Source organism: Mauremys mutica, chromosome 23, assembly GCF_020497125.1.
Source record: "Mauremys mutica isolate MM-2020 ecotype Southern chromosome 23, ASM2049712v1, whole genome shotgun sequence".
NCBI lineage: Eukaryota > Metazoa > Chordata > Testudines > Geoemydidae > Mauremys > Mauremys mutica.
The window spans coordinates 15,759,602-15,784,918 of NC_059094.1; the positions used below are offsets into that span (position 1 = coordinate 15,759,602).

Sequence of the window (25,317 nt, forward strand, 5' to 3'; positions counted from 1 at the left end):
CGGCGGGGCGCTGTGGGGGCGGGTCCCCCCCCGCACGGGACTAACAGCCTGGTTTTCACGCCACTTAGGGCAGAGCTAGTCCCCTTCCCAGCCTGACCCCATCCCAGAGTCCCGCCCACTGACTGTCCACCTCTGAGCCACGTCTCCTCTTCTCCCCACCCCGGCCAGTCCTCTTCAAGGAGGTGAACGCGTGCAACCCCGCCACCATCACGGGCACCTTGTCGCGCATCTCCCTGGACGGCGACGAGGATCCCAAGCTCCACCCCGGCTCCGAGGGAAGCCTGGGCTTCTCCAGCCTCCCGGGGAACATCCCGCCCACCGGCATCCTGGTGCAGGTGCCCCCGCTGACGCACAAGGGCCTGAACGAACTCGGCGACCCGCCCGCCAAGAAGGACGTCGGCTTGGACAGCCGGGGGCCCGTCTACCTGTGCACGGACAGCAGCCTGCAGCAGGCCGACTACGGCTGGATGCGGGCGCCGGAGCCGGCGCTGGAGAGCGACTACATGGTGCTGCCCCGCCGGACTGTGAGCCTGAAGCCCTTCGGCAGGGAGGAGGGCAGGCTCAACATCCAGGTGGATGAGGTGCCACGCGTGGGCAGGGGGCGCCGTGGGGCCGAGGCGGAGGCCTACCCCGGCTTTGTCTCGGTGGACCACATCAATGTGAACTTGAACCAGCCCTACGGGACGGTGAAGCACCCCTACGGCCTTCAGTTCAAGCAGCACCCCACGGTCCGGCAGATCCTGGCCTCGGAGCTCACGGAGCGCAGCCGCACCATGCCACGCACGGTGCCAGGCTCCGCCATGAAAGTGGGGTCGCTCGAGGTGAGCCCACTGCCCGGGCTGGCTGAGGGGGAGCGGGCGGGCTAGGGACTGCGCAAAAGTGTGCACGTGTAGCGGGGTGTGTGCATGCAAGGGGCTGCACAGGCGTGTGTGTTGGAGAAGGTGTGTGCATGCGAGTACGTGTGTATGTGCAAGAGAAGGTGTGGGTGTGCAAGTGCACAAGCGGTAACTGCATGTGCAAGACAGCAACGAGTATGCGAGAGAGACAGTGAATGTTGGTGAGCACGTGTGACTGACCGCCTGCACGAGCGTGTGAGAGGCCACCTGCAAAGGGGGGTGTGAGAGCGAGCGAGTGCACAGCAGGGTGCGAAGCTGCGTCTCGGGGGCTGATAGTGCTGTGACGCGCAGGGGGCTCTCGTTCTTTCTCTCACTGGGATTCGTTTGCACCCAGGACTGTCCCGCCCAGCGCACATCCCTGCAGTGAGCCGGCTTCGAGCACTTCCTTGCCAGCTCGGGGGGGCGTCTCACCCCTGGGGAGGAGCCCGGATGCAGCACTTGTCTCTTGCTGCATTTCCTTCCCCTTTAGCTCACTCCTTTTCCCCAACGTACGTCTGAACAGGAGACGGAGCCAGTGCGTTCCCCTGGCTAAGCCCCCGCCCCATGGCCAGTGTCCCCCCTCGAACAAAGGCCACTCTGGGAATAGTGTCTGTTAATTAACTGCTGGCTGCAAAGCACCAGGGGGCGCTTGCACATCCCTTTTCTGTGTGACACGTCAAAATGGGGGCGGCTGTTTGCTGTCGGGAGTCGGGGCTCCCGGCTACTAGTCCTGGCTCCGCCACTAATTTTTCTGTGCTAGCCGCTTCACTGCACGGTTTAGCCAGCTGCAAAGTGGGGATAATGCTCCTGGCCTGACTGGGGAGGTTCAGTTAATACCTGGCTGGCGCCAAGGAGAGGCGCCAGCACGGGCTGAGTACCGGGTTAGTATCGCTTTCAACTTCTTGGTGACAGAGTGACTGATGCCAAAGAGAGCCAGAAGCCGTGCGGCTAGAGGACATTTCCCTGCTGGATTCTCTCTCAAAGCAGGTCCGATGTGGGGCCTCCCCAGGTCCCTAGCGTCCCTCCCAGCTAGTAACGAGGAATCACAAAGCCCCGAGTGATCCTCAGCCCGGCACGGGGCAAGTGCTTCGGGCGCCAGGCTGGGTCGTCCCGGCTCTGCCGCAGACTGGGGGTGTGACCTGGGGCCAGTCACTCAATCCCCAGCCCTAAAATGAGGTAGTAGCCGTTACCCACATACCCATAGCAGAGTGGGCTTGGGAGGCTAACTGCATTCAAAGATGGTTAGGCGCTATAGTAACGGTTGCCATAGCGGTGGTACCCACCCCCTAACGCTTTGGGCAGCCCAGGCATCAGCTAGCCTAGCGGGGCTGTGGCTAATTAACATATGCAGATGAGGGCAGGGGAGGAGCCTAGACAGCGCAGTGCGGAGCTATGGGAAATCCAGCCAAAGGGGGGAGCTTGGCTGCCCTCCGCTCCTGGGATCGAGTTTTTGCAGACCGGGGTGTCTCCTGCTGAAGTCAGTGAGACTAGCGCCCCCTTCGGTCAGGTCTAATTTGGCGTCCTTCTCCCCAGCCCCTCGCCCCAGCGCTGCGGCGTGTGCTCTTCGCCGGACAAACCAATAAAGATCTTTCTCTTTTCCCCCTCCCCCTTTTCGGTTTGCTTTGGCCGGCGCGTATCTTTCACCCCCAGAGGAAGCGGTTACGATACTCAGATCTGGATTTCGAGGTAAGCGCCGCTGAGACCCGCCCCACTTCTGCGGTTGGTGCGGCGGCTCCTGGTGCCTTGGCACCGGCGCGGTGACGGAGCTCCCTGCTGGGCTCCGGGGGACTCACGGTACGGTGAGCGCCGCCCGGCCCGAAGCAGAGAGGGATTGAGGGTGGCTGGTGCTTGGTCTCTGTGGAGAGATGGCGGCTGGGGAGGAGCCCTGCAAGGAGCTTGTCCGGGTTTGGGGAATAAAATCTCCTCTATTTATTTCTCTCTTGCAACCGCATCCCTGGCCCGATTTAAGCAGAGCTGAGCTCCGAGGAGTTTTATACCAGGCAATAAAGAGCGCTCACGGTTGATTAAAACGCCGGAGGGCTGCTGGGAATATTTTCGCCAGGTTCATGGCGGGCGCTGATGCTCCCAATCAGGCAGTGTCATTTCAGCTGGTGGGAAGGGGGAACCGCTGAGTTATTTAAGCCCCTAAATTTTGCCCTGCTGCACATGTGTGACTGTTTCAATCTGCTGGGGCGGGTGACGGGGGGAGTCCTGAAGGGGGGCTCGAGTCCCTCCCGCCACTCTGTTACCAAGAAATCTCAGACACAAACCAATGGCAGCTACTGTTTCTTGTGGGTCCTACAGAAATCCAGTGTGTGAGCTCCCCCTGCTGTAGCGAGTAAAGTAACAACCATTATTCCCATAGCCCAGGAGCAGGCCGCGGGGGGCGGGGGATGATGCTGTGTGTCCGTGCAGCGGCACTGACTAGACGTACGTACGTTTCCCCCCCACCCCAATCCCTTTGCAGAAAGTCATGCACACGAGGAAGCGCCACTCCGAACTCTACCATGAGCTGAACCAGAAATTCCACACGATGGATCGGTACCGGGCACCTGCTACCAATGCGGCCAAGGTAAGGCTGTCCGTGTCGGCAGGGCTGAGCTGTTCCTACGTCCCTGCACAGCAGCGGGCGGGATGGGCACAGGGCTGCGTTACCGACCGAGGCAGCTGCCGCTCGCTGTCCTTTGCGGAAGCCCTTGGCTGTCGCTCCCCAGCTGGTGTTTGCCGTCTCGCACGGACGGCACCTTGATGGCGCACAGTTAGCCGTGCTGCACGGCGCCTCCTGCTGGGAGAAGCCTTGGCGCTCTCATGGAGCTAGTGCATTTCAAACACCCCCACCGCGTTTATTGTGGAGGCTAGGGCATGTGTGAGTCTGCTCTGCATCCAGGGCACGTACCGCAGCGCCTCCTGCTGGCCAGAGTCGCTTCACCACAGCCGGCACTGCCAGGCCGTTCCCTTCTGGGAAGACTGGGACTGCAGAGGCTGGGGGGTCTCTCTGGGGCGTCTCACCCTGCTGGGAGGGACCCCTTCGCGATGGGCTTAGGCAGATGGTCGAATCGAGAGGTCAGTATTGTGCTTCATAGCCCTCCCCCCCCCCAAGCCGGGGGGCTGCCTGGGGGCCCATACCACCCATAAGGCACCTGGATGGTTGACGACCAGTAGCCGGTGCCATAGGGCTGAGCCGGGAGGAGAGGGGGCCTGTACCTTAGTGTCTGACGCTGCCTTTCCTGGCCGTCCCCCCAGAGAGAGAAGCGGTGGAGCGTCTCTTCCGGCGGCGGGGAGAAGAGCACATCCAGCGTAAGTGCCTGGACACCCCCAGCCGCGGGAGGGGGTTCCCTGGGGCGGGCGGGCTAGTTCGGAGCTGCTGCCTCCCGGGAGCCCTGCGCCCCCCGTGGAGTCGTCACGTCCGGTCGCAGGGATCCTGCCATGTCGGCATCTCCACCCCATCCTCATCCTCGCGCTGCCCCTTGCAGGATGAAGGCCTCCCGCCCATGTGACCCTGTAGTTCATGCAAAGCCTCCCAGCTTCTCTGTCCATCCTCCTTGCCCCCCCCCAGGGCCGGCTTTAGGCAGTGCGGGGCCCAATTCGAACAGTTTCAACGGGGCCCCGGCAGGAATGACTTAAAAAAAAATGTAAAAAAAACACGTGGGGCTTGTACTCACTGGGCGGTGCTCCGAGTCTTCGGTGGCACTTCGGCGGCAGGTCCTTCACTCGCTCCAGGTCTTCGGCAGCACTGAAGGACCCGCCGCCGAAGACCCAGAGCAAGTGAAGGACTCGCCGCCGAAGACCTGGAGCGAGCGAAGGACCCGCTGCCAAAGTGCCGCTGAAGACCCGGAGCGCTGCCAGGTGAGTAAAAATTGAAAAGGTGCCTCTAGCCAGGGAAGGGATTGTCACTGGGCGCGGGGCCCTCTTAGGCGGGGGAATTGGTGGAATAGGCCTAAAGCCGGCCATGCCCCCCACCCCGTCTCCACCCCCCTCGTAAGTGTCCTGTCCTCCCCTCCCCTCGCATGCTGCCCCTGCCGCCTCCTGGCTCTTGTCCAGGGGCCCCTCCCCAGGCTCCATCTTCATCTCGTGCTAATGTGCCTCGGGCTCAGATACATGTTGTCCCATGGTTTGCTCCCAGCCCCCCGCCCACCCTCAGGCATGTGCCCCGTCCTGCCTGCCACCCTCAGGCATGTGCCCCGTCCTGCCTGCCTGCTCACCCTCAGGCACATCCTGCCTGCCACCCTCAGGCATGTGCCCCGTCCATCCTGCCTGCTCACCCTCGGGCACATCCTGCCCGCCCACTCTTGGGCATGCACCCCGTCCTGCCCAGCCACCCTCAGGCATGCACCCCGTCCTGCCCAGCCACCCTCGGTTACACTCCCTGTCCTGCCCACCCTCTGGATGCGCGCCCCAGCCTCCTGCCCATCCTCTGGCTGTTCTGTGTGTCCCGACTGCCCAACCACCCCCTGGCCATGCCCAGGCCTTCCACTCACCCACCCTGTGGCCGTGCACCACGGCTGCCTGCCTGCCCTCTGGCTACGCCCAGGCTTTCCACCCACCCACCCTGTGGCCGTGCACCACGGCTGCCTGCCTGCCCTCTGGCTACGCCCAGGCTCCCGCCCCCTTCCCCCCCCCCGGCCGTGCACCCCGGCTGCCTGCCCTTCTCTCCAGGTGGCTTCCAAAGCATCTGCTCTCTGGCCCTGAGCCTGCTAGCTGGTCTCTGTGCAGGGAACAGGAACGCAGAGGGGAGCGGGGGACTTTCCAGCCTCCTCTTGCCCGGCCCTGGGTCCCTGCCGCCCTGCCCCTCACGTGTCCCCTCGAAGCGGCGCAAAATGGGTGCAAAGTATCCTGCCAGCAGCGTTTCACTCTCTCTCTGCCCAGGGCCGTGCTGCCTCTCAGGGCGCCCTGTGGCTGTGGTGCGGTGCACTCTTACGGCAACCCTGCACGGGGGCCTGCACTAGTGCAGAGCCCTTACACCAGCTCTGCCCTGCCCTGCCCCGATTGGCTCTCTGGGCTCCCGCCCAGTCCAAGGCCCCTTTACACTGCCAGGCTGCATAGGGGGCCTGCCCCCCAGCTCTCCGTTGCAGGTACTGCAGGCTGAGTAGCCCGGGCCCAGGGAGACAGCCCGCCCCAGCCCCGCCGCGATCACAGCCTGCGGAGAGCAGGCCAAGCGGGGGAGAACGGAGCTCCCTTCTCCCCAGGCCCAGAGCGGGGCTGGTGCTTTGGCTCCGGTGCATCCCCGACGCGTCTCTTTCCCCCGCCCCGCGCAGGAAGTCCCCAGGCCGGAGGAGCCGCAGCAGCAGAAGAGCTGGAGCACCTTCAAGGCCATGACGCTCAGCTCCCTGCCCCCCAAGCGACGGGAGAAGCTGGAGCTGCACTGCGCCAGCTGGGAGCCCCCGTGCATGAACCTGGACGTGTCAGAGGGGGATTTCCAGACAGAGGTGTGAGCCGGGGGGAGCTGGGCCCGGCCCGGCCCGGGCAGCCCCCCGCTGCAGAAGGGAAAAGCAAACAAAAGGACAATCGGATTTTGTTTCCCTTTTGTGGGGGGGGTTGTTTTCCTCGTTCGGCCATCGGACTCTGCTCCCCCTGCCGGGGGGTCCGGTGCCCTCCCCGGCGCACCACCCTCCTTTCGCCTTTTGTTGTGGGCTTTCTTTTCTTCTCTTCCCTTCCGACGTCGTCACCGCCGGGCCGCACGCACCCCGGGAGCCACCCCCCCACGCCCGCGGATGTAGGGTCACGCCCCCCCGGACACGCGCACGCCGGCCGGCCTCCCGCCAGCCCCGCGCTCGGCGTGTGTGCGGCACGTCCTGCCGTGGGGGCTGGGGGGCCGGCTTGGAACTCTTTTGTACCTGGGCATCTCTTCACGCAGTGCACCGTGTGCACCTGGGACCGACGCCCACGCCCCTCGCCGCAGCCCCACCCCCTGCTCGCCGCGGGGGCACCCGCCCTGCCGCTCGCTGCCCCCGGCACTGTTCTTCCTCCTCACACCTCCGCCCACCCTGCTCCCCCCAGGCGGGAGGGGGCCCTCTCCATCTCCTCGACCCCGGAGCCCACCTTGGGAGGGGCCCCTCCGCTCCCCGCCCCCCCCTTTCTATCTCATGGGGCAGGCGCTGTCTTTGTTGAAAATAAAAGTTCACTCTCTGTGGATCTCTGCTGCCGGGGTGGGGCACTGGCCTCCTTCGCTCGGTGTGGGGCATCGTCTGCTGTGCTGGGGGAAGGGGGCAGGCGCCGGCCCCAGTTCGTTGGGCACGGCGCAGGGTGGAGCGGGTGCTGCTGCTGAGGCGGTTTTCCCTCCTGCAACACGCCAGCCTCCTGCAGTGCCAGGCGGGGGTGGGGGAAAGCAGAGCCCCGGTTCCCTGCTCAGGGAGCCCCTGCCCGCCCGCTCCTGCTGCATGGGTGGAGGGTGACCTGCACGTGCTCCCGCCTGCAATCCAGCTGCAGGCGCTTCGTGGGGCGCGTGGCCTGCTGCTGCCCCTGCCACGGCGTCCTTTGCTTCCTCAGGCTGGTCTGCATCCCGCCCCCGTAAAGGCCCAAGGGCTGGCGTGGGAAGGGGAGATGCCCCCTGGTGCTTGTGTGAGAGGGCGGGGCTGCTTTCTACAGCCCTAGCCTGGCAGGAAACAGCTCATGGCACGTGTCCCCTTGCAGCCCGCGCCCATTTCCAGCTGCCTCTGCTGGGGTCAATTCCAGGCTGCCCGGGCCCAGGTGCATCCAGCTCCACCCATGGCTGGCGAGGATGGGCACAGGGATCGCGCTGGACACCCCCTGCCTGCCTGCAGAGCCCAACAACATCTTGCCAAAGGGGAGAGCGAGGGAATCCCCAGCTTCTTGGGGCGTGGAGCTGAGACTGGGGAGGTTGTGGCTGAGGCATGGAGGGGACAGAGGGATGCTGTCAGCCCCCACCCAGGGGTGCTGCCACCCTGGTAGTGCCCCACCTGAGCCCGATTGTGGGGACGGCACCAGTGAGCGGCCAGGTGTTCCACCAATGCTCTCAGCGGGCACTTTGCTTCCTTCGGAGATGTACCTACGCCATGCCCCTAGGATAGCCAGGAGCGGGCAGGGCCTCCCGGGAAAGACGGCTCTTCCGGCAGGGTGGCACATCCGGTGCCATGCTGGGGCAGTGGGTCTGGTACCGACCTGGGGGAAGGCGCCTCCTGCTGAATCATCCGTCACGCCTGCGCCATCATGCCAGCTAGCACTACACGGGGGTATTGGGGTCAACACTGACTGAGGGGAGAGCCCCCCCAACCGCACTCCAGCACTGCACTGGGGCCCATCTAGGCTGACGTCTCGGGATTCTCAGTGCTGGTGCTGTGTGGGGACGGGATCAGGGGGCTGCACCTCCCCTTCCCCACTCCCTCTGGCAGCGCCGTCGTGTGTTTGAGTGGAGGAAGACCGGCCCAGTGGTTAGGGCTCTGCTTCAAATCCCCACGCTGCCCCACATGTCCTGTGTGATCCTGGGCAAATCACCTCCCTGCTACGTGCCTCAGTTTCCCCATCTGTATAGTGGGGATAAGACACTGCCCTGCCTCCCAGGGGCGCGGTGAGGGTAAACGTGAGAGGCTCAGAGCATGAAGGCTATATAAGCATCTCAGACAGGCAGATGCCTAAGTAATCAGCTCAAGTCAATGATATTCTATTGGCCTGACAAACTTTACCGGCCTAATACCGGAATGATGGGCATGCTACCACTACCTCCGCTGGACAGACAGACGCTTAGCAGTGGCACAGGGCAGAACAATAGTTTCGGGGGGGGGGGGTGGGGAATGGGAAACCCACTCCCCAAATGAAGATGAGAGCTCTTTTTATATAGAAACCCCCAAATAGACCAGAGACCCTTCAATAACTAACTCCCCAGCGATCCATCCACTAGGGAGACACCCCGGTTCCAGCAGTATTGATACCCTGCTGTCTCTTTAAAGACTGGTCCTGATTCTGATCGTATTGACACTGGTGTAAACCAGAACTAACTGCCTGAAGCCAGCTGGGACACGCGAGAGGTGACGCAGGCTTCGGTGGGCAAGGGCTCTACGCAGCTGGGAAGCCAGGGCCTAATTTTTCCAGCCATACCGGCCTCCCATTTCCTTCCTATGACATTGCAGCTGGTTAATACCCCAGTCTCTCCCCACCTGTGTCTTTTAAATATGGTGGGTAGCCATCCCCCTGCCTCTTCTAGCCAATAGGATCAAAGAATCCACCTGTTTTAGTTTTCTATTGGATGGCCTGCTCCAAGCTCCACCCTAATAGGCGGAGCTTTTGCTAAGCAGCCTGGATAAAGGAAAGAGGTTAAGGTGCCTCCCCTCCCTACGGGTCCTGCCTGTCTGTGCCGATGAGCAAATGGTCTCCTGAAAGTGCCTTGACCTCCGAACTGGGCGAAATGCAGACGGTCCAGCAGTGCAGACAGCTCTGGGTGGAAGCTGCAGGTAAGCGAGAGGCTGGGCTGCAGCAGCAGGTGAAATGTCCCATGTGATGAGTTACAAGGAGTAACTCCTGCAGTGGAGTGCGGCTTGAGGGCTGCAGGCTTTGTAGCTTCTGTTGCCTGAGTTGGTTGAACGCGCCTGGGCTCCTTGCACCCCTCTGTTCCTCAAATGAGCTCTCTGGGTACCACCCTCCTGGCTCCCTCTATTGCAGGGGCTCCCTGCAGCTCCCCCAGTCCCCCCCTTGTCCTTTTCCCCCATTTCTCCTTCAGGGGTTCTGTGTGCTGTGCCCCCATTCATGGGTTCCCCATGGCTGGGGCTTTGCTGCACCCCTATGCCTTGCTAGCCTCACACCCGTGTCCCCAAATCCCCCCCACACACCAGAGGTTCTATGTGCCTCCCCACCATAGCCCCCCTTCCTCTGTGATACCAGGGGCTCTGTGCACCTCCTTCCCCCTGCCAGAGATTTTGAGTCCCCTCCTTCCCCACCCCCCATAGTAGGGTCCCCTTTTGCCACTCCACCCCCCCCCCACACACACAGTTATTTTTGCCTGGGAAATAAGTCATTCAGGGTGTCCGCTCTTGAGAGCCTGAGCAGGGCTATGGTGATGCTGGGCGGCATTCGTGGCTCTATAAATTGTTGCAGAGGCGCATGAAGCACCGGCTGTGCTAATCTGATGGCAGGGGACCCTGTGGGGCCCCTCCCATGGTTTTCTGATTGCCCCCACCCCCGAATCAACACCGTTCGGCTCATCAATGCCCAGAGTGGCCCCTGGAATTTAGGAATTGGTCACATGCAGGGCTCCAAAGGGATCACGTGCTAGACACACTGAGAAACGCCGTCGAGTACGAGGTCTGGGTGCCAGGAGCCCCTCTGAGGGCTACTCCCTGGACTGGTGTCGATGTCTTCTGCACCCTCAGGCAAATCACTTCCCCCTGCCTCGGTTTCCCCATAGGCAAAAAGTGAGCAATGCTCCCCCGGCTCGTGGAGGGGGCTGGGTGTGTCTGTGGAGAACCGACCAGCCAAGCTTGGCACAGATGGAAGGTTCTAGAAGAGCGCTGTGCTGCTGTCGATCTGATGGGAAATGGAGCGTTCCTAACAAGCCATTTGTTGTTCCCATCTTGCCTTAACGTGGGTGGGAGCGAGCTGCAGTGTACGCGTGACCTGCTGGAAGGGGGTGACAGAAACATGGCTCTGGCTGAGGGGTTGGACCCTCCCCTGTCCCCCGCACCTCCTGCGGCGTGTTCTTTACACAATTCCCTGAGGGCAGCTGGAGCGACTGGGGTGGCAGTACCTCCGCCCCAGAGAAACCCCTCGGTGCTAGCCGAGGGCGGGTAGAGGAGGGAGCTGGGAGCCAGGACTCCTGGGTTCTATCCCAGTTCTCTGTGACCTCCTGGGTGACCCTGGCCAAGCCACTTCACCAGTCTGTGCCTCAGTTTCCCCATCATTAGTTGTAAGGTTGGTGCTTAAATGACCTTCCATTGGCTCTGGTGCTTTATAGCCAAGGATCTCAATGCACCTGCCACACCTTAACCTCATTATTTCCCCTCTCTGAATCCACCCATCCCAAACTTTGCCCTCGATCCCTGGCACAACAACCATCACCAGCGAAATGAAGGCTCCCAAGGGGGCCAGCTTGGTGTCTCCACTCTGCTGTCCTGTGAAGCAGATCGCCCCGGGAGCTCAAGGGTTAACCTAGCTGCAGATGACAGTACGAACGGCTCCTTGGTGCTCGCCCTTCGGACCCCGGCTAGGCCAAAGCCCCTCAGTGTTTCCCTCTGGCTGGCCGGATCAGCCCTGCTAAGCCATCACTTGTGGGCCTGGCTGACAAACTGCAGGTCTTCCATCTGTCCGCAGGGGCTGCCTCCCGATGAGATGGTGTTTGGGTCCAGGGCCTCCTTACAAACGCTCTCCCCGCCTCCCGGCATGATGAATTGCAGGTGCTCCTCCGCAGCAACATGCCACCAGCTGCTGTATGGTTCTCTCTTTGCACATGGGGAAACTGAGGTGCAGAGGGCGGGTTTGGCGGCCCAACCAAACTGCAAGGCAAGTCAACTGCAAAACTGGTGAGAACTCACGACGCAGGACTCCTCACTTGAGCTAGAGGAGATTCCCCCTCAGCCGCTAGCCATAATAAGGCTTTATCCTCCCCTATAGGGTTCTGTCATGCCCACGTTGCGAGGTGACCCCCTGAAAGCACTGGCTGGTGCATGAAGTTACTTTCCGGGTGCAAGCGGGAGGGGGCCCTGGTTGCCAGGCATGATGTGAACTGGTGGCCTGCTAAAGCCATGGGGTCCCTTCTGGTCTCTGTGCAGGGTCCCCAGCTCTTTCCATGTGCTACCCATGCAGGCTTGGTGCAGCAGGGAAGGGTACAGAGAGGGCGTTGCATGCCGCAGACCCACATCTCAGGGGCCTGAACTGTCACACTCCAGCTGGCCAGCCCCACAGAGCTGAGCCCGAGCCGCGCGTCTCTCTCTCCCCAGCAACCGCCGTAGGAGCAGGGGGTGCGGGCGGATCAGCCCAGGCCCGGATGTGGATAGAGACGGGGTGATGGCAGCCCTGCCTACACCCAGCCCAAGTGAACGCTGGCTCCTGAGCCCACCTCTTGGGGACTCCGGCTGCTCACTGACTTCACCCCGGCTTCCCTTCTCTTCCCGCATCTGTGGGTCCCATAGGTACAAAGGCTCCCTGGGGCTGCCTGGCAGTGCTGGGGAGGCGATCTGCCACCAGCCAGGGACTCTCGAAAGGTGGCTGGTGGGGCAGGGCTAGGATCTTGGTGATGGTGCAGGAGTGGATGATTTTTCCAAGAGTGTCTGTGCAGGGGGAGGGTGGGGGGCTCTTTCGTGAGCTCTCAGGGCTCCGCTCTGGTGGCCCCGGTATAAATCTGGCGCTTGCCCAGCGTCTGCTCGGGCACTTGATTCTGCTCGAGCTCGGAGCTCTGTGCGTGCGACACCCCCCCCTCGCCAATTCCAGGTGCCGCCAGCCAAATCTCGCCTCCTCTGAATGCAGGAGCTTCCCGCTGCACCGCCGGCCCTGCCGCTGCTCTTCTCGGCTCGTTTGGCCCCCCAGTTCAACAGGAGCCTAACGAATATCCCTACCCCCCACACAGACAAAAATAGCATGAAATAAAGAGCGGGGCCGGGAGTGGGCATGACTCCAACCCCTGTGCTGACAAGTTAATAAGCTTCAGTTTGCTAAACAGGGCCTTAAAGTGTTGACAAAAGCCTTTTTTAGTGCCTGGCTGCCTGGAGCACCGGGAGATGTAACCCAGGCAGAGGAAGTAACGAGGAAGTGCTAATTACCAAGGAAACACTAGGGCTTGTCAGAGGACATCATGTTTGCTACCAGATCTTACTCCAGCTACTCAGCAGAGGAGCCGGGAGCTCAGCGGGCAGCTGGGTGACGTTCAGGGGGTGACACAACGCTCGGGGCTGCGTGCTGGAGCCAGCGGGCTGAGATGGAGAGGTCCCAGCTCGTTAGGATGGCTCCGAATTAGTGCCAGGGCTGCTAGCTGCCCCTGTAACGAGCTGGTCCTCGCTCCGTCCAGTTCCTGGTAGATTTTCCCCCGTCGCTTGCCCCTGGATGGCAGTCCGAGCAGAGAGGTGAAAGACAGACCAGGCCAGATGCCCACGAGGCCCAAGCCTGGGTTGCCTGGTTTCCTCTGCTCTGTGATGCTTTTTGAGAGAGCCCCGCACGTATCCCCATGGGAGCAGCGAGCTTCAAAGCAGATGGCACTCGCTCCCTCCACCATGCAGGGCTGAAGTGGGCCATAAGCAGAGCCAAGGGCGATTCCCCTTTGTTCCTACGGTGCTGTCCCCTGCTGCTCCGTGCGTGCTCGGTGACCGTCTCTTAACGCTGTACCCAAGGGAGGCTCCGTAAGGGAAGGGATACAGAGCCCTGCCTCATCCCTCTTCAGATTGTCGGGTAGGCACTTTCAGTGGGTACCTGGGTGCCAATCTGAGCACTGCAATGCAGAGCTGGTGTTCTCCCTTGCCCAGAAATCTGGGCACCGGCTGTATAAGACCATCAGGTGTATGAAAAGGCCTTGGCCAATTCACTCCCAGCTCTGTGATCCTGGCAGCGAGCCGGGGGGAAGTTGCCCACGGCACCATAGAGATGGAAGGGGAACATTTCCTTTAAAGGAAGCTGGCGATGATACTGCTGCCCAATCAGAGCATTTGGGAAAGGGGGTGGGAAGCAGCCCCCAACGTGAGCAGGGTTTGCTGGGTGGCCCCTCTGTCCTTTGCCAGCAACTCTGTCCCTGCCCTTAGGCAGGGGTGGAATGGGGGTGGGGAATAAATTGTTTAAGCCACTTCTGTGCTCTCTACAGTGCAGGACCCAGCACAGCCCCCAGTGTCACTTAGAGCAGCCTCAGGGCTGTTCTAATGTAGGCTAGGTACAGTGGCCCAGCTGTGGTGCTGTAGCTGCGCCGCTCTAGTGCTTGTGTAGACACTCACTACAGAGCTGGGAGAGGCTCTCCCAGGCTGGAGTTAATCCGCCTCCCCCATAGGCTGCCAGCAGAATTCTTCCCTTGCCCTAGCGCTGGCTCCATGGAGACGCAGCTGGGTGGATCTAATTTCCTGGTGTCGTTCTGCTCCCCAAGCCCTGGCAGGCCAAGAACAACCCCAGTGAGCGCTGTGCTCTGGACACAGCCCTGGGCCTGGGTGTAAGGCCCCGGGACAGACCGTATGCCAGCTGGGGAGGCCACCTGCTCAGGAGGGGAACGTGCAGGGGGCCCTGTTAGGTGCCAGGGCAGAGTTAAGGGGCCCCTGATTCTCCAGCACTCCAGTCTCCTTGTTCCTGAGCACTGGCTGATACAGATACAGGTGACATGCACCTTCTAGTCACCAGCGCCACCAGCTGGAGCTCTCCGGGCCAGGCTGGCACCTCTGGAGGCAGCAGGCCCCTTGTCTAGCCACAGAGCAGAGCTCAGCACCAGCGTGAGCCTCCCCATAGGCTGCCCAGCCCCTCCCCGAGGTGTCAGTCAGCCCGTCCCCGTGGCTGGTACAGTCTCTAGCTCCCCTGCTCAGGCTGCCAAACGGGGCCAGTTGTGGCCGTGGCATTTTATGGGGACACCTGCCCCACTGGGAAGGGGGCTGAGACCCACTGAGGGGAGTCCATGTTGGTCCCATCAGCTGGCTGTGCTTGGTAGGTGCTGCCAGCTCCAGCCAGGCCTCTGCCCGCTGTGGCTAGAGTAGGTGACCATATCCAGTGGCAGAGCCAAACTTTGGGGGTGTTTGGACCCAGGGGGTCTAGCTCTGATCTCCAGCTCTGACGCCGACAGGAGCCGCATGGGACCTTGCCTGGAGGAGATGGGCCCGGATGTCCCAAGAACTGACCCAGGCCTTTGGCCTGAACTCCGCTTACCAGGTTGAGGGCTGGGGCACGTCAGCATTTTCCATTTCCTCCCTCTCCCCGGCACTTCCCTAGCTCTGTGCAGGGGCCGAAGCACCGACCGGCCCACCCTGGCAGCGTCTGCGGCCTGGCCTCAAGCAGGATGCTGCGGCAAGCTCCTGAATGGAGCCTGCCCTCAGCAGGTCTGCAGAGCAGCTTGGCGGCTCCCCAGGGGCCTGCTTCTGGGTGTGCATCTGAAGTGCTGACCCCCTCTGCATTTCCCCTCACCTGCTGTCTGCCCCAGAGCATGCGTGGATCCCACCTCTGCAGGGCTCAGCTCCAAGCTCCCCTCTGCCGTATAGACAAGCCCACCCCAAGGGGACCCGGTTCTTATCCAGGTGCAAAGCTCTCTGGAGGGTCCCCAGCTCAATTGCAGTAGCCCCTATGCGGACTGGGCGAGTGACCTGCACAGGGTTTAGCCCAGAGACGGGGACGAGCTCGAGCCAGTGCGCTCTGAGGTCGCAGTCCCTGTTGCACAGAGTCAGGCTAACTCTCCGCAGCGTCGGCCCCTCAGCAAGTTCCCCCCATGCCCCCCTCCCCTCGCCAGGGGGGCCCTTGCAGGGCTGGCGGGTCCCTGTCCAACCACGGAGCCAGGCCGAGCGCTTTGCTGGGAAATGCAGTCGCGGGTCATTGCCCAGGGAAGGCGCTGACCCCTCTCAAATGGCGGAGGAGCGAGCGGCTCCATCTCAGCGGTAATGGACAGGTCGGCTCCGGGGGGGCTCGGCCCGGCTCGTGAGCTAAAGAAACGTAAGTGCATTTTGCGCCTTGAGATAGAATTGCATTGTTGAATATTTCAGAGGGTTCTGGAATAGGAAGGGGCGAGAGGCCTGGAACCGCGTTGCTTTTGTTGGGCTGTTTCCTTTAAAGAAAGGGAAGGGATTTTACTTCAGAGCTGGGGGGGGGGGGAAGGTGTCTGCCTGCTGCAAGGCCAGCTCCAGCCTGGAAATGGCTCATCTTGGCAAGCCTCTGCCACCTGTTCCAAAGCTCCCGGAGCTGCCTGCTCCTAGTGGCTGCAGTGGGGCTTGGGCCAGGCGCAGGACGATGCCACGCTGAGTACCCGTCCGAGGCTGCCTGCACAAACTCGCTCTACAGCAGCTGCCATTACTGCAGAGACGTCAGTAGCTGGTCCCCATCACTGTAGTGTCTGAGCACATCACCATGGGAACAGAGGCTAAGTGACTTGCCTGAGGTCACACAGGAAGTGGCAGAGCAAGGAATCGAACCCCTGTCTCCCATGTCGTAAACTGGTGTCCTTCCCTTGGAGCACGTCATGCACTACATGGAGCTGGCCTACAGAATCCATAGCCTGCACGCGCACCCCCACAACACGCTTCTGCCGCGGCTTATAGCTGTCACCTAAAAACGCGACAGGCCGAAACGGCAGAGCTGAGATTTGCATGGGCGCCTTGTGGGGACAGAGCTGCACCTGCCTGTATCGGTACAAAGCTGCTGCCCTGTTGCATTCTCTGTCTCGGCCTAGACTCGAAATCCCGAGCATTTCCAAAGGGCCCCCTGGGGTTAGCGGGCAGCATGGGGCTGTGCACCAAGTTATCCCCCCGGGTATCAGAGCTCCGAAACCGGCAAGGCCCGAGCTCTGTCTGGCCAGCTCCAGGCCCTTCCCTCCGCTCTGTTCTAGGGCTTTGTCCCATCCGCCAGTGGAAGGTCCCTGCGATGGCCCCAGCCACAGGCCCGTCCGGTTCTCCCCTTTAATGTCTGTCCCACAAGTCGCCCTGGTGCTCTCTGCTTATAGGTGAGGTCGGCTTAGCTGTGGCCGGCAGGGGTGTGCAAATTCCCCAACCCGAGCGTCCTCGCTACGCCGCTCCCAAGTCCAGGGCAGAGGCAGCTGGGCTGGGGGAAGAATGCCTGCCCCTGTGGCTACCGTCCTTGGAGAGGTGAAGTTACTGCAGGGTGGGGGACCTCCCCCTCTATTCCTGTGCTGGAGGACGTGTGTAGACGTGGCCTTAGAGGGCCCCCGCCATGGAATTTCCCTTGACGCTGAAGTTTAGGGGAAGAGCCTAATTCCTAGTTTAGTTTAATTAGGGCAGAGGTTCCCACCCCCCCTCGCAGCCCTAGTCACAAACTCCCTTGTATCTTGGGGCGCCAGGTGTGTATACTGCAGTCATGGCTGGAGGCCCCAGCCAGCCAGAGGGGCCCCTCTGCAAAGCGGTTACAGTCTAAAGCTGAAGGAAGGATGGTCCTGAGCTCACCGACGGGGAGCTGAGGCCCAGAGCCTCAGGAAACCTGTGGCCAAGCTGGCCCCAGAGCCCAGGTTCACCTGAGATCCTTCCAGTGCCTCGATCACAAGCCCATCATTCCCCCCACCCTCTGCTGGATGTGTGGCCCCCGCAGACATGAGTGAATGCAGGATGGTGCCCCCTGGGAATAGCTGCCCCTCACTGGGCCTGCAGGATGTGGTCAGATTTGGACAATGGCTGGTCATCTCTGACGCTAGCCCCTGGCAGCTCTGCTGCAGCAGCCAGTTATATCCCTTCCCCTCCCATGTCCGTTCCCCCCACCCCCCCCACCCCCGCAGACATTGCACACTGCTCATCTGGCCTCTGCAGGGCTCTGTGCAACTGGGGGTGGCTCAGATCCCCAGGCATTTCGGGACCCCCACTCCCAAATGCACAGACTTGCCGCTGGCTTGTAGGAGCAGCTGTCTGGCTCTTCCCCTCCCTGTACAGAGCAGAGCTTGAGCTCTCAGAAGACATAAACCCACCCCCAGCTCCCTTCTCCCGCATTCAAAACTCATCCCCTTTGCATTAAAGTTTCTTTGCCGAAGAGCAATTAGATTAGCATCTAGACTGGGAAAAAAGGAGCCAATTTGCAGTCAGGTGGTGCAGCCGCGTTGGCTTTCAGCTCCGTAATGGGGCTGCGATGAATAAGCTGGCACTGAAGGAGAATAATGGGGAGAGAGGATGCTGAGGCCAGAGCTGATGAGAGGGGAAGGCGGGTGGAACAGGGGGACTCAGGAGACAGGCTCAAGGAGCTGTGGGGGTGGCTGGAACTGGGCCCTCCCCCAGATGATGTTGGAGGGAGCAGAGGCTTGGCTGGGGGTGGGGTTCCTGGTGATGAGGGGGAGCTTGGGGTCCTGAGTTAGTGAGGGGAAGGGTGCAGGTGATTGATCTCTTGATGACATGGGGGTGGGGGAGACACAGTCCATTAGAGAACCTGGCCTGTCGCTCCAGAGTGTGATGGGTGGATTCCCCAATGGGTTCTGGCTCTTGGCCTTGGAAGTCTTTGGAGACTCCCATGGGATTTGTGGGATGGGAAATCCCTGCACTGGGTTGGGGTTTGGCTCTAGGGCGCCTGGAGTTCAGACAGGTCACAGGATCCATATCCGTGCTGCGTTATCCTTCTGCCGCCCGGGAGCGCGCTGACTTCCTGCGGGTGGAAAGGGCACAGCTCTGCTGCCTTCAACAGAGCAGCGCAGAGTGACCCCAGCAGGGAGGCTGGCCCCGTGCCTGTCACAGCTGCGTTTAAGGGAACGCCGGCAGTGGACTCAGCCCTCTCTGCCCGGCTCCCTTTCGCTTCCCAGGCTGCGGCAAAGGGTCCCAGGGCCACGGCTGTGCAAATGGCCAGGAGACGCTCGCTGGTTATTTCCGCCTTCTCACAGGAGCTAAACACTGCAAATCACACGGTAATTAATCTATGAGCAAATTAGTGACATCAGATGCAGTTTCTGTATAATCTGCAGACACATGCAGGAGTTGGTGCACAGCTTGGCAGCCCCTGGGGTAGCTCTAGGTGCAGGCTGGGACACAGGCCGGCGATTCTTTCCTCTCCTCCCAGGGAATCGCAGGTCGTTTGGGGGCTGCCAATGCCCCCTGCTCTTGGAGACCTGAGACCCGCCCGTGGAAATGTTCAGCCATAGGGATCAGAGATTGAGACGCAGGCGAGATAAGGAAGAGGGGGCTTTGGAATGGGGCTGTTCCAGACGGCAGGAGCTGCTGCTCTCGCCACCAGGGGTCAGAGACATGAGCTGGTCTGGGTGGTTGGCCGGAGCGAGTCCAGGGAGGGTTGTTAAAACCGTGGAGTGCTTTGAAGGGGTGTCGCTGGCTGAGACCAAGCCCTCTGCGCCCAGAGCTTGCACTAGTGAGGAGAGGCCTGAGGCGTGAAATCATTCTGCGTCTGAGCCAGCCTGGCGGGTGCTCGAGGTCTGGGCCCAGTGGCTGCTGCAGAAACAGAACCTCCCACTTGCAGGGTGTCCTTTAATCTCCGTGGGGCTGGGGGTGGAGAAGCCTGGGCGGGGGGCGGGGGTGTCAGGGGAAGCCAGGCTTTGCCACCACCTGGCACTGAGGGAGCTCTGCCCCCTCCAATTCTGCCTTGATCCAGGGGCTGGCCGCAGCCTCCCTTCCCTGATCCCCAGATGGCTCTGGCATCCTCCCCCCGTGCTGCCAGCATCCTAGCCATAGCTGTGGGATTCACGTCCCATCCTGGAGCCAGGGAGAGTGACTGGCTGCTCAGGGAGGGGCCGTGGGGGTGGAATGAGAAGCAGGCAGGTCTCTCATGCAAGGACATTGTCATCTGGCGAAGACACAGAGCTGCGGGGGGGAGTTTTTAGGGGGCTGGAGAACATGGCCTGCTCCTGGAGGGAAGGGGCAGGCCTTCCCCTGCGGGGTGGGTGAGAACTTCCTGGGCTGGGATAGAGAGTGGAGTGCGGTCATGCGGTCAGAGCAGGGCACTGGGGGTCAGGACTCCTGTGTTCTGTGTCTGGCTCTAGGCAGGACGTGGGGTTTGTTGGGTTAGAGCAGGGGCCTGGGAGTCAGGACTCAGGGGACCTATTCCTTGGGTACTGTTTGACCTGTGGTGGAAGCCTCTCACTGTCTGTGCCTCAGTTTCCCCTCTTTGGTGATGGGGATTAGTGCCCCTCTCTCTCACACAGTGGGGCAGGGAGGGCTTGTGCTGACCCTGTATGAGAGGCACACTAGGCTGCAGAGGGTGGCCCGACACCCCTTCCCCCCTCTGTCCCCAGCTGGCGAGGCTCCATGTGCAGGGCGGGCAGGAACGCGGCAGACATGGGGACTACGTACACACTGGGTGTGCGGCACAAGGAGAGAGTGACAGACACGGGCGCCGGGGCCCCTCCATCTTCCGCAGGCTCATTACCCTCCTATTACCGCTTCTTCACACACCTCATTGGGCTGGCAGCCTGCCGGCTCCCCGAACACAATTGCTTCGAGTGCAAGTTGGCACAGAGCCCCTGGCCTGCCCCCCTCCGCCCTCCTGCTGCCCCTTCACCCCCTGCTGCTGCTGCTCTGTGTAACCAGGCTTCCGCTTTGAGCCCCTGTCAGGAGGGGGGATACTTGTGCGAAGGCCCCTTGAGTTCTCTGGCTGTGGCAGATGCTCAGCACGGCCCAGCACCCGGCCCTTAGCGCAAGCAACTCCCTTCCACATGCAAAGACCCTAAACCACCTGGGGCTCCCAGTCCGGTGGGAGCTGGGCACCTCCCTCCCGAATGCTCCTTTGCCAGATCCCAGCCTCTGCCCTCACTTAGCCGAGTGTAAACCTGGAGCCCCTTCACAAAACAATGGGGTAGCTCTGGATTTACACCCTGAGATCCAGCCTTGGCCTTGGGGGAGAAAGATGCCTCCCACCCCCTGGCTGACATGCAGCCACCTCTGGGGTGGAGCTGGGAGTCCGTGCAGCACTCTGGGAAGGGGTGGAGGCTGTGGTGTGGGGAGGTGGAAGGCAATGACCTGAGCTGGAGTTAGGCCAGGGCACGGGAGCTGTTCCCCTGTGTCTTATGCAAAGGGCCCCAGGATATTTAATGATCACGCTGCGGCCAGGGCCCCACGCACAACGGTTCTTTGAAGCAGGGACATCTCTCCTCTGTAAGGCCTTGCAGAGTGAATGAAAACACCCAGACGCTGCCGCCCCTCCCTTTGGATTTATGCTGCAGAGAAAGTCCCTGGAAATAGGCAACGAGTGAGCTGATGACAGCAGTGAGAAGCGCTTGCTGTGCACGCCCCTGCCAGGGGAAACCCATCGAAAATGGTCTTGCTGGGGCTGGCGTCCTGCTGTGTGCTCAGGGGCAGCTGTGCGGTATTGGGGAGATCGGGGTGACCTTGATCAGCAGAGCGTGTCAAAGAGCTGAACATCTATTACGGCTGCAAGCTCCGTACTCTCTCCGGCACATCCCGCCTTGCTGGTGCTCCCTCTCCCCCGCGCGAGGGGTCAGCGGACGTAGCTGAGAAGCATTTTCAGACCAGGGTGGGGGTTTCTCTCCTGGCCCCGGTCCGGCAGGGAGCTAGAGAATCCGGTAATTAAGGTTTAACAGGTTAAAGAATTGATCAGCGCACTTGACCTGCAGACGCTGGAGAGGGTTGGTTTCCTCCATGGGCCAAGGTTTTAGTCAGTGCTCGGGGGGTCCAAGCCGTGGCTTGTATCTGCTCAAAATGGGGACAAACAATGAGTCCTTGTGGCACCTTAGAGACTCTTAGAGTGACCTGGTCACTGTCCCTGTAGCGTCCCAGCACCCATCCCCACCGGCTGTTTGGAGGGTTCACAGGACGCTCACCAGGTGGGAGGTGAGCGGCTAAGGCCTGTTTCTTCCTAATGGCTCATTAACCTGAATGGACCCTTCCCGGCCAGCCATCTACACTGAGAGCATTTTGCCTAGTGGGCGTTGCCCAGGAATGGCTACTTGTGAAATAGATTCGTAGCCAATATTCCTAACCTCAGATACAAACCTGATGCATGCACACAAATAGGATACAGACGCCCCACGACTGATGCAGTCGCTCCGTTCTGGAAAGCCTCGCGTGACTCGACTGTTGCTCAAGTCGGAAACGTAAACCTGTACGTTATGCAAAAATGTCTGCAGCTCGAAAAGCCTATTTCTGGTTTATGGAACTTTTTCCGTAAGTGTGAATTTGTGTAAGTCGGGTCTTGCGTAACCCAGGGAGCATCTAATCATATTCAGCAAATCATAACCTTTCCAATGACGTGCCTTATTGTGTAAAAAAATACATCATAATTATGATATAATTATATTGTATCACTATGAAGAATATGGGGTGCAGTGTCCGTGTGTTAATGGTTAATCAATGTTATTGATTGTCGGAGTCCAACAGCTCAACAGGCTGCTTATAACGACGGCTTCTACCACCTTCCAGTGGGGTGTTCCTAGTGGTCTCTAACACGCGTCACTCATGCTTGTAACATGTCTCTGAGTCAGGGATTCACCTTGTGTCAGCCACTGCTCAGTGCAACCTTCACGGGAGGTGTGACCCAGAAAAGGCGCCGAGTGATCTGGGATCTGTCTCTTTTTGTAAAAACAAACCAACCTTCCCCCGGTTTTAATTTCGGCTCCAGCTGGGCGGTAAAGCCTGGCAGGGCAAAGCATCATCTTTCAAAGCTCGCTGGTCAGGCAGGTCTTGCAAAGCTTAGCCAGAGATTTGAGTAATAGCTGGCACCGCTGCAGACGCTAGGTTGCAGTTGCAGAGTTTTTTCAGGCTGGTGGCCAACTAAGGCCGGGGAGGGGATTCGTGCACCCTGTGGCTTTGGCCCCAGGCCGGGAGTTATGTGCCTTCCTTTGAAGCATCTGCCATTGGCTGCCGTTGGAGAGAGGCTGCTGGATAAGCTACAGCGCTGGCCTCCTCCAGCGTCCTGCTCTGTGCTCCCCAGAGCACCTCGTCAGCTGGTGTCCAGTGCTCTCCGTGTCAGTGGGCGTGGACCCAGCTTCCTTCTCCCATGTCCACACTGCCTGAGCTTTGCACACCCTCGGCCCTTTGCTGTGCATGCAGCCCTACGTCCCAGAGGGTGCCAGCTGGGTTCCTCTGTAGCCAGCCCTTCCTGAGCTAAGCAGCACTGGCTCTGTTTGGCCCTTGGATGGGAGACCTTTGGTGGAAATCTTGATTTATTTTTTTGGTCCATTTGGAGACTTGGCCCTGGATCGGAGAGGAGGTTCTCAAATGCCCCAGCCCAGGCGCAGGGCTGTCTGGCTCGAAGGGGTCGGCTTGGGGCTCTCTTCAGTTAGGCTGTTGTAACAGGCAGGAGCAGGGGGAGGCAGAGTTTCTATCAGCTCCACTTCATTTCCTTTCATTGCACATAGGCTGCTGGTGCCCGTGCCCTCCCCAGCAGGGGGAGGGTCTCCGTTCTCAGCCCCTGGCTCTGGAGACGCTCACCGAGGGCCCACCCCGGGGGCGAGGAGCAAGGCAGCCCCAGGCGGCCTGGTGATGGGGTGTATAACCCACGCTAGCCCCCCGAGGGTTAATGAGCTGCTCTGGGCTCAAGCAGGGGAGTCAGGCCTGGAGGGAAGATGTAAAAGGGAGAGCCCCAGCTCAGCTGGTGGCAGCCTGGGAGAAGAGCAAACCTCAGTCCTCGGCGGCTGAAGGGGCTTTGTGGGGCTTAAAGGGGACACAGCCTGGAGGACAGATCTGTCCGCCTGGCTCACGCCAGCAATGCCAGTGGCTCCAAGGAATCTGTGCTGGACCCATGAGGCTCCGCGCACACACTGGGTGGGGGAGGAGAGGCTGGGGAGCTCTGAAAAGCGAGGCGGTGAAACTGAGGCACACGGGGGCTGCACTGCGTGGCTGGTTCACAGCGGCAGGGAAAGAAGCCGCCGCTCGTTCAAAACCGAGCAGGTAGTGCCTGGCTGGGCCTGCAGCTGCTCCCTTAGGGAACCACTGGGGCAGGCTGGCTCCTTGGGCAGCTCGTGGGCTCAACTTGGAGGCTGCGCTGAAGAATGGGACGTTTTGTGGGTGGAAGGAGATTCCAAGGCCAGAAGGGACCATGGTGATCACCTTGTCTGGGCTCCTGCATTACGCAGGCCAGAGAAACCCCTCTCCCCCCACATCCCTGGAGCAGAGCTTTCAGGAAAACATCCAGTCTTGATTTTAAAATTGCCAGTGATGGAAAATCCACCAGGACCCTGGGTAAATTGTTCCAATGGTGAATTGCCCTCGCTGTTAAAAACGTGCGCCTTATTTCCAGTCTGAATTTGTCTGGCTTCAACATCCGGCCACTGGATCGTGTTAGACCTTTCTTTGCTGGCCTGAAGATTATTGCAGATCTGATCCCCATGTAGGTATTTATAGACTGATCAAGTCAGCCCTGAAACTTCTCTTTGCTGAGCCAAACAGACTGAGCTCCTCCAGTCTCTGTATAAGGCCTATTTTCTAATCCTCTAATCATTCTTGTGGCTCTTCTCTGAACCTCCTCCAGTGAACCACCGTCCTTGAATCACGGGCACCAGGCCTGCACACAGGATTCCTGCAGCCAGTGCCAAATGCAGAGGTAAAATAACCTCTCTGCTCCGACTGGAGATTTCCTGGCTACGTATCCCCGGATCGCATTAGCTTTTCTGGCCACAGCGTCGCACATGTTCCGCTGATCATCCACCATGGCCCCCAAATCTTTTTCAGCTACAACTCAGCAGCTTTTTGCCAAGCCCAGGCCTGAGCTCACCCAGCACTGGGCAGGGACTCCTGGAGGTTGGTGGCTTCCCTGCCTTTGCCTGGCTCAATGAGGCACTGAACAAGGACGTCTAGCTGGAAACACAATTCTCCTTAATCTTTGCCGCTCGCTGGCAAGTGATGCCGAGGCTGCTGCAAAAGTGGAAGCGCGAAGTGGGGGTCCCTGGAGGCTTTTAAAAGCTTCCAAAAATAGCCCAAGGGCGAAGCCAGAGTTAACTCTTCCATTGCTGGCACATTCCCCATCTGCCCCACTCCCCTTTCCATGCTCCTAGCAAAAATGAATGGGGTAGGACTCTGGGGGGCCAGTGGGTTATGGCAGGCTGAATTCGCATGGACAGTACTCATGGGGGAGGGTTTAATGACTCTTCTTGTTAACTTCTCTTTAATTAGTACCTCTATGGTCCCTGGGAAGCAGGATTCTGCCCAGGTGTCTGGGACAGGAAGGGAGGCCGGGCTGCTGGCTCTGGAGGGGTGATGTGGGCAGACAGTCTCCTGTCCCCTGTGGTGCCTGGTTAACTTCAGTGTCAGTCTTAGGGCTGCGCTACTTGCTGTGCTGAGCGGAAGGGACGGATCCTGGACCTGCACCTGGGAGAGGGATCAGATGGTCTGACGGGCCTTGCCTGACTTTCCTCTGCTTCTCTCCCCCTGGCTTCATGTGCACCCATAGGCCCTGACCTAGGAGAGAGGGCACCATCTCTGTCCTGTCTGACACCGGCAGGCAGCTGAATCCCCTTGCTGCTTGCATCCCACTTGGAATGCTTTGTTGTTAGGTGTATTCCGGTAGCAGCTATGGGCCCCAGCTGAGATCCGAGCCCCGTGGTGCTGGGCACGGCAGCCAGCTAGTGAGAGCCTGTAAGCCCTCCTTCTCCTGTCCCCTGCAGCCTTAAAGCAAGCGCCACCTCGGGTGCTGGGTCTGAGACTCTCCTTTGTTACCACAGCTAGTTTCCTGGGCTCCATCCAACTCGGCCCTCCACTCTGGAGGTTTTCTCCAGATCCTGAAAGAAATTCCCCGCTTGGAAGAAGCAATGGTCACGCTGACCTCATTCCGCCATCGCTGTCACCTCTGCACCATCAGCTGGCGTTTCTGGAGCTATGTGCAGCCTCCTCAGCCAGGGGCACAGATGCTACCGTGATGGGTTGGATCACAGAAACCCCCTTGGGGCTGCCAACTGATGTGCCAGGGCTACTTCTGCCCCTGCTTTCCCTGCCAGCTTGGGACTTCAGCACCC

At 60.4% G+C, this 25,317-nt stretch overlaps 2 protein-coding genes across 11 annotated transcripts in view; both read left to right on the forward strand.

Moving 5' to 3' along the window:
• Positions 1-6,965, forward strand: part of ADGRB2 (adhesion G protein-coupled receptor B2) — a 98,036-nt gene extending 91,071 nt beyond the window's left edge. For all 7 annotated transcript variants that reach the window (XM_044998078.1, XM_044998080.1, XM_044998079.1 and 4 more), the window contains 5 exons: positions 169-821; positions 2,526-2,561; positions 3,343-3,447; positions 4,119-4,172; positions 6,131-6,965. In XM_044998078.1, the coding sequence (XP_044854013.1) occupies positions 169-821; positions 2,526-2,561; positions 3,343-3,447; positions 4,119-4,172; positions 6,131-6,307 (1,025 nt within the window). In that variant the 3' untranslated portion in view covers positions 6,308-6,965. The remainder of the gene's footprint in view (positions 1-168; positions 822-2,525; positions 2,562-3,342; positions 3,448-4,118; positions 4,173-6,130) is intronic.
• A 2,211-nt stretch (positions 6,966-9,176) lies between these two features.
• Positions 9,177-25,317, forward strand: part of COL16A1 (collagen type XVI alpha 1 chain) — a 148,054-nt gene continuing 131,913 nt past the window's right edge. For all 4 annotated transcript variants that reach the window (XM_044998125.1, XM_044998123.1, XM_044998122.1 and 1 more), the window contains exon 1: positions 9,177-9,280. In XM_044998125.1, coding sequence (XP_044854060.1) covers positions 9,187-9,280 — 94 coding nt within the window. In that variant the 5' untranslated portion in view covers positions 9,177-9,186. The remainder of the gene's footprint in view (positions 9,281-25,317) is intronic.